Source organism: Pygoscelis adeliae, unplaced genomic scaffold, assembly GCF_000699105.1.
Source record: "Pygoscelis adeliae isolate BGI_AS28 unplaced genomic scaffold, ASM69910v1 Scaffold31, whole genome shotgun sequence".
Lineage (NCBI taxonomy): Eukaryota > Metazoa > Chordata > Aves > Sphenisciformes > Spheniscidae > Pygoscelis > Pygoscelis adeliae.
Genome location: NW_008824233.1, coordinates 1,920,954 through 1,929,416, shown reverse-complemented (window position 1 = coordinate 1,929,416; position 8,463 = coordinate 1,920,954). Strand labels below are relative to the sequence as shown.

The window sequence follows — 8,463 nt, the reverse complement described above, 5'->3', positions numbered from 1 at the left end:
TCCCCTTCACAGCGACGGCTTGCCGTGCTTGGGGGCGACCGGGGTGGGAACGCGGCGGTCGAGCTCGAAACTCGATGGCTCTGACCTACGGATAAACCGGTTCTGAAGCGTGACGTGTTGGCCTCCAGAGGGATGGAAATCCGGTTTCCAGATTCTTCAGGAGTCGATGAGCAGACTACCTAACCCGTTTTGCCGTAATTTAGGTGTTTTTCAAGTACAGATGTTAAATTCGTTTCCACGCAACCGCTGCAGTACGAGTTTCATCGCTCGCTCCGGGCAGCCGGCCGTGCAGAATCCGTGGAGAGCTCTTTTCAGCAAGGTTTGCTCTCCAGGGCGTTGCACAGCTGCGGCAGCTTACTGCGATTTGTTCCGTTTCGGGGGCCCACAATCTTAGTTTTACATGCAACGGTTTTTCTTCATCGTTCTCTCCTGAGGCCAGAATGCTGCTTCTCTCCTACACGCCTCTCACCCTAGTACATCCTTTACATCCTTTTTCGGTGTCCAATGCAGTTATTCGTAGGGTAAACTTTATGTTTTGCCTACATCTTTCTGATTAAAAAGTTGGGGTTTGAGGGAGTTCTGCAAAATCTTCAAAGCATTTTTCATCTGATTTTTGGTCTCTTTCCTGCTTCCTTCTTTCCCCCCTCTTGTATTTTGTTGTCTGTTTTTGAATGTGTGTAATTTATATTGCGTGCCGATTTTCATTCTGACAGCACTTCCTACCACAACAAGAACAAAGATTGAAATAAAGGCCCGCAGTCTGGATTCAGAAGTTGTGCAATAAACTTCAGTTCCTAGCATCTCACAAAGGGAAACTCAAGAAAAGAATAAAGAACCATTACAAATTATCTAAGCAGTTGTAATTAATGCTGATGTTTGCTCTCCTGAAGTAGACCAATTTTTCCCGTAATTGTCAGACCCAAAGACATGGACAACGCGAGCTAAAAAGTGACGTTCAGCTCCCTGTTACATGGAGCATGGTGTTCCTCCGCTGGTGTATCAGTGCCAGACACCGCCACACTTTTGTGATACAAGCTGTTATTCTCTTTTTTTTTTTCCACATGGTATATATGGTATACATGTCAATGACATTATGCAGGTCAAACTTAAAACTGAGAAAGATGCGCAAAAAGAAGGAACTCAGAGCAGTGCAGACGAACGCAGAAACTTTCCAGCTACTCGCATTTCTCAGTGATAGAACGTCCTAGAAAAATGATGGCACTTTTAAATGTTAAAAACCCAAAATACCAAGAGGTGGGTTTTTATCTCCTTAGGGAATACATTACTAGTTATCCTGTCCTATCTATGGAAATGTTATGGAAAAAGAAATGCTATCTCATGGCATACTACTGCACGCCCCTTTGATACTGTTGGCTGTAATGAATACAGTAGAAGTCCCTGCACAGTAACACAATCACTTCCTCCTGGATGTGATATGATGAAGTTTGTGTGAGCCTGCGCTCCGTTTTTAGAACTGGTTGCTAAGACGAGCTAATCTTTACAAACACCAGGAAAGATGTTACGCTACATACATACACTGTTTCAAAGTAAAAAGTTTCAAAATAAAATTTTTGCAGAATGCTCCTCGCCTTTCTTCTTCTCTGCGCATGCTGTGGTTCTGGCTCTCTGAACCTTGTATGCAGTCGGTGGTCAGTTTTTTTCTGTTAAGATAAGTATCAGGCCAAATTCTGCCTGTCTGGAGTCTAGAGCTACACACGCACATGTACTGTACCATAAGCCAATCTATAGGTTTGGGTTTGATCACTGATATTGGTGTTTTGATTACATCCTGATTTTCTGTGGCCTTGAACCTTATCATGGAATCATCAAAAAAGAATGGAATCCTCTAATCCAGCCTCATATCCTGGTGTCATCCCTGACGTGGTGTCAAACCTACAAATGCGCAGCGCTGGAAATGCATCAGCCTCCCTGGGCAATCCATACCGGAGCTTCGTGGTACTTACATTCAGTTTTTTCTTCCTAGTCTCCAGTCTAAATATGCGTTGCTGGAATTTATAACCTCTATTCCATATGGACAGCAAGAGAAATGCATTTCATACTGCTTGCCATGAGCATGCAGAAGTTTATCCGCTTCTCCTCTGCAACAGCCCTTAGTGTCCGGGAAGACCGCCGTCGCATTTCTTCTCACCTTGCTGTTCTGCACTTCCGATCCTTCTGCCTCCTGGGATCTCATCTAATCGAGTCAACTCCTTCCTGAATGGCTATTCCCCGAACTAGGTGTTCAGCTGCAGATGAAGCCTTTACCAACGCTGTGTGAAATACAAACATGATGTAGCATGTGCTGTAGGCTACCGACCTGTTCAGGGATCTCAGTGCAGCTTTCCTTTTTTTTTGTAACTAATGGCTTCGTTGAGCTGCCTGCAACTCTGATTCATTATCCAGATTTTTCCCTTCAGATTTATGAAGCCAGTTGTTTTCTCATCCTGTTTTTATATAACTGATTATTCCCGAGTACATTACCTTTCACTTCTCTTTATTGACCCACATTCATTCTTTTTAATTATTTCTATTGCTGCGATAATTTTTAATTCAAATCCTGTCCTCCAGCATACTTGTAACTACTTCCAACTTCAAGTGGCTGTCTCCGAATGTAATAAGCAGACGTTCTATGCCACTTTGTTTAACCATTTATAGCATTATAAAATATTTACAAAACACAAACAAATAGTGGTAGAATTTCACACCCATTTGGGACTTGTGTTATACTGACATATATTCAAGTCTAGTCTACTCCATTTAGCAAAAAACTGCTAGCTTATTTGGTATCCGTAGAAATGACTGTAAAGGTTACAGAGAATTAGGCCCCAGCTGCTTAATTTATCACTGTTCTCTCACCTTAATTGTTCTTCCCATCACAAACCTCAAACTAAATTATGCCCAATTAGATGCTCAATAAATGCACAAATTAAAAGCACCAAATGGACCAAATAGATGAAATAAAAGAGAACTTAAAACAGACGATTAGAAAACGGTTAGCATGGACTAACATCACACTCCTCCTATGCTTTTCTACCTCTGCCTTAGGCTGTGTCCCTACAAGATGGCAAATCGCACAAGATGAGCATATTGCAAAAACACTACAACCATGGATCTATACAAACTCACTGTAGCAGTTCAAATTTTGTTTAAAAATCTCCTAGAAGTAACTCAGTAGCAGTGAAGATTTTTCTTAGGCCAGTACTGCTTGTCCTTAGTCAGCCAACATACAGCCAAAATAGAGCCTTCATAAACGCACCACCACACGCTCTGGATAATTTGACAGACATGTGCTGCGATTTCACACTTCATCTAGATCAAATTTCATTGCCACTTGATCCAGTATTGCACATGTCCTTTGTAATGGACATGAAGCCTTCATGTTGCATGTTGCTCCCAGCACTGATCATAGCCTCCTCACTAACCTGGAAGGGACTATTGAAAGGAATTTTGAAAGAGATTATGTAAGTTCTTTGCTTTTGCATAGCATCCTATTTCATTCTACTTGGTCAGCAAGAATAAGTAACTTGCACACAAACGTTTAAAAAATTATAAAAATATTTCTAATTCCCCTACATGGAATAAACTCACTTAGTTTCTTAAATGTTCTGAGCAAAACATTGTTCTGGCTTCTTCAAGCAGTATCAAACATTGCCAGAAGAACAGCAGCATTGGCGTAGAGCTAGAGAAGCTTTTTGAACCAAACTTTGTTTTGCAGAAAAATGTGGATAGGTCAAAAGAGCATTTTAAGACCTTGCACTGAATTTGTTAAACGCTGGGAATGAAAATGATTCCCGCTTTTAAAAATTCCTCTGATCAACATGTTTTGTTCTAGAAATGTCACAAACTACCCAAAATATAGAATATATTCTTAATTCAAGACATTCTGTTTACAGCTATTTAGACTGGACATGAGGAAGCATTTCTTTACCGAGGGGGTGGTCAAACACTGGGACGGGCTTCCTGGAGAGGTGGTCGATGCCCCAAACCTGTCCGTGTTTAAGAGGCATTTGGACAATGCCCTTAACAACACGCTTTAACTTTTGGTCGGCCCTGAAGTGGTCAGGCAGCTGGACTAGATGATCCTTGTAGGCCCCTTCCAACTGAAATACTCTGTTCTGTTCTGTTCTATTCTATTCTACAAATTCATTGTGTTCATTTCTATACCAAAAGGTAAGATTTAGCCTTTTTATTTGGGGTGGGAAAAAGAGCAAGCAGTTTTACATTTTTTCTTTCACCTATTGCAGAAACTTAGTAGCCACTTGTCCCTATACTCCAAGGTAAACAATATACAGCAGTGGAATTCAGAACTGAGAATTTGCCCCGTGGTTCCCAGACAGTCTGGGCATTTTAACTCTCAGGAGGACACGCACAGTTGTACTGCTCCGTCCCAGCTCACACGAGCCCGTCCACCATTAAGAGTTCCACTGAAGTCCCTGGGGCTATTCACACAGAATGGACAATGCAATAGTATTAATGTGAATAAGGTTGGCACAATATGACCCTAACTCATCTTCATTACTGTAGGATATTGTGTATTTTTTTCTGGAGCTATAATGACTTGTGTTTTGATATATCTCACTGTCAAGACGTAGATGCTAGGCATACGTGATTTCAGAGATGCTACCTCGCATGCTATAGTCATCCACATAGCTTGCCAACAGTTACATCCATATTTTAACAAAGAGATTAACACATACTTTCTTTTGACAAATCCAGTCAGTCATGGCAATTAATTAACAATCCTCCTTCTAAATTAGTGAAAAATTTAGCCAAAACAGTCCCCTGAGACGCCCCAGTCCCACTCCACTTGGAGATCAAGCATTACTGGCTTCCCACCACGTTCAGAGAATGTGTTGAAATACAGCTGGCTTTTTAACTGAAATGTCTGTGTATATGCCTCAAAAAATAGACTGCAAAGAGGGAATGGAGCGCAGCTTTGTGTTGTATGGCATCTAGCCCCGAATTTACTCCTTCTCATTTTAACACTGCCCCCAAATTGGCCCCCTTTCTCATTTTAACACTGCCCCCTTAGTGAGGCAGGAGCAAATCTCTAGTAACTATATGAACTTCAATGATACTATTTGTTCTAATGCTGAGCTGAATTTGATCCACTCCTCTCAAGGGCACTACACATCTAATTACATGACATCTGCTGGCTTTATTATTATAAATCAAAGTGTTAAAGAAGTGTGAATTTGTTATGCTCTGAATAACAAAGAAACATATTTCTATACACCTCAGTGTTCACTGACTTACAGACTTAACTCTAGAAGCACTGAGATCAGAAAATACTATGTATCCCTTTCCTGCTTTCCCGAGGTTTCTCACACAAGATATACTGCCAGTTTTACCTTACAGTCAGAAATTGTCCTATCATGCTTGCAAAACAATCCCATACATTTTTATGTTTAAAAATCGTACTTGTGCATATTTTATGTGATTACAGTACCCTTACTTTGTCTCAGAACTGTTTTGTTTGTACCAAATAGCAATAAAGGTGACTAGATGATACTACACAGAATATTACAGTATATGAATATACTGTAAACAGCTTTGTACACTGAAAACCTCATATGTCTAAAGTCTTTGTGTTCCAGAAAACTCAACTTATATATTACCTCATATTCTCAGTGCTTTTCCATTTAAAATTTGTTTTCAATATTATTTAATGTTTACCTGGATACCTCCATAGTTAATTAGATAGAGGATTTTGCATCAGCATATTATTTGCACAAAATATTTAAAAACTTATCCCTGAATGTACTGTTTATCTTCTTTTCCCAGTCTCCCATTTACTTACATGTTTTCCAGAGCATTTACAGTGTTATCAGTTAACTGTGGCTTCTAGAATACTCCGTTTTTCAGTATCTACATCTCAATGCTTTCTCATTTAAGTTTATAGCATACTAAGTGAAACAGCTCCTAGATCTGCCACTTATTTCATGCCAGTTCACTATCCATTGTGTTTTCTGTGAGGCTGTGCAATAAACCAGATCAGGAAAAAGATCTAGCTGATCTTTTAACCCAGTTTGGATTATTTTGCAGCAAATGTGCAACCACAGCTTCAGAAGCACCAGAAGTGCAGACAGAAGGCAGGAAAGAAATATGAAAAATGTTACTCCACAAGATGGTTTGTAGTTAAATCCTAGAGAAAGAAGTTATTCTGCTGCTTTTTACTTTTCCTGGCTTCTAGGAAATTCAGAAAGAAGATTCAGGAAGAAAAACCTATGTATACAGAAAAATAAGTGGACATATGGACTACTCATGATCATTGGAATAATCTCCCCAGGGAAGTGGTGGATTCCCCAACATTGGACACTTTTAAGTTTCAGCTGGACAGGGTGCTGGGCCATCTTGTCTGGACCGTGCTTTTGCAAGAAAGGTTGGACCAGATGATCCTTGAGGTCCCTTCCAACCTGGTATTCTATGATTCAAATTGCTAGTCCATCTCCTACAGCTCCAAGCAGAAGTTACTTATTTGATTTCTAAGGGCCAAACGAAGGTTCTGTTGAAACTAATAGCAAAACTCTGAGACCTGTTTCCAAAATAGGGTAATAATCATAGAAAAAAAAGGAGAGGTTTTGAGATTTTACGATTAATAAACTTAGCAGTACTTCTACTTAATGTAACTGGGTATTTGGTCCAGCAGGATTTAGTCACACACTATTAGAACGTATTGGGTAAAATAACAATGTTAAAAAGTCTAAAGTACCAAAAGTAGTGTGTACTGTAACATAATGTTTATTTACAAAAATAAATGGTATGCTAAGCAGATCAATATAAAACCAGGACAAGTCACTACGTATCTTTTGTAGAGCTATATCCATAGCAAAAATCTGTGGCTTTTCATATTCCTATGGGTTTAATTTTAATTTTTACTTTTTTAGTTGACAAATCATTATCCCAGCCAAGATGACTAAATATGAAAATAGTAAGTTGGAATGTGTAATTCCACATCGCCATTAGATTACCAAAAAAATAGCAACGGGGAAATCATAATGGTAGGACAAGAGGGATCAGAACAGAAGTCAAGAAAGAATAAGGGATGATTAAGCCAACAATGAAGGGTATAAGAAAGCAGTTTGTTTTGCCAATAGTTACAGCCGTGGATCTTGCCTCCTTTGCTCCCTTTCTCCATCTGTCGCCCTTCCTCCCTGCCCTTCCCACAGCTCCTGACATTTTCCACATTCCGTGGTAATGAAGGCCATCTAAGTGCAAATGTCTGTCGCAGGTCTGCACAATGCCAGTGTTGTTCTAACTACAAGAGTTGTAGTTCAATAGTGCAAAGTCAACTCTGATCCCATCTCATACAGAATCTCCTCGCAATTGTAGACGGTATCCTCACCTTATTTATTTTAAAGCGTCTGTAGCTGCATTTTAAAATTTCAACTAAAATGTTGAAAGGAGGCACAAATAGCAAGTACACCTTTGTGCATCACTTTACATTAATCAATGTGAAATGGTTGCTCCAGCCCTGTGTATATTTGTGAAAGCAAGCTAGGAACTACTGCAACTTGTATTTTTTTAAATGGTAACAATATGGGCAAACTAATGCTTGTATTCATAATGCACAAAATCTATTCACTAACATGAGAAGACTCACTGATTGTGATGAAATTACTAACCCATACAGCCAACAGGACATGGTTTATAAACACTCAACAATATACTCCCCTCCTTAACAGCTAAACTTTTCAACTAATTGAAATAGCAAGATTTTAAAATTAGTCCTAATGCTTCCAATACAACCCCCAAAGAGAACATATAAAGATCACATGTTACAAACATGTGCTGATAACTTCCAAGAGATCTTCCAGTACCCTTATGAGGTAAGAATTAACATTTCTTAAACCTCTTCTTGGTAGCATTCAGTTTCTTCAGGTAATTATAAATCCCAGCCTCCTTAAGTCAAATAAGTATAAACTGGGTTTTAGCTTTCCCTTCATTAAGTATAAGAATATGTGTTCCTTTGAAACAACAATAATGATATTTGTATCCAATAGTATTACTAATGATAACAGAATGCAGCTTTCATGATTTCTTTCTCAAAAAAAAAAAGTATTTGAAATTTTACTTGTATTATCCAGCAAATTCAAGTTGTTACTTTTTTTTTTTTTAAAAAGGACAAAAATAGGTAGGACCAAATTTGGGTAATGATGACCAAACATCTATTTCAGCAGAGGGTCAAGAGTATGCAACACCTAGCAGAAGGGACATACAAATATCTCCACAATAGTTCGGGTCTCTCTTTTTAATATTGACAGAGAATGGTGACTGAAAATAAGAAGTGGCAAAATCCTGCTTGCTTTTTGTTCTATCTTTGTGAGCATTGTTACGAAGTTCATATACAATAAACTTCTCAAGTTCTATACAATGGTGAAACCTTTTAAAAAGTCTATCTGTGAACCGATTAAAAGTAATAGAAGTAAAATAGACTTTGGGAAATATGTGAAATTCTGTACA

General features: G+C 38.9%; 1 protein-coding gene across 1 annotated transcript in view; it reads right to left on the bottom strand.

Moving 5' to 3' along the window:
• METTL14 (methyltransferase like 14) overlaps positions 1-2,194 on the bottom strand; it is a 24,862-nt gene extending 22,668 nt beyond the window's left edge. Inside the window, exon 1 of the mRNA XM_009334943.1 lies at positions 2,150-2,194. Coding sequence (XP_009333218.1) covers positions 2,150-2,194 — 45 coding nt within the window. The remainder of the gene's footprint in view (positions 1-2,149) is intronic.
• Between the last annotated feature and the right edge of the window lie 6,269 nt (positions 2,195-8,463).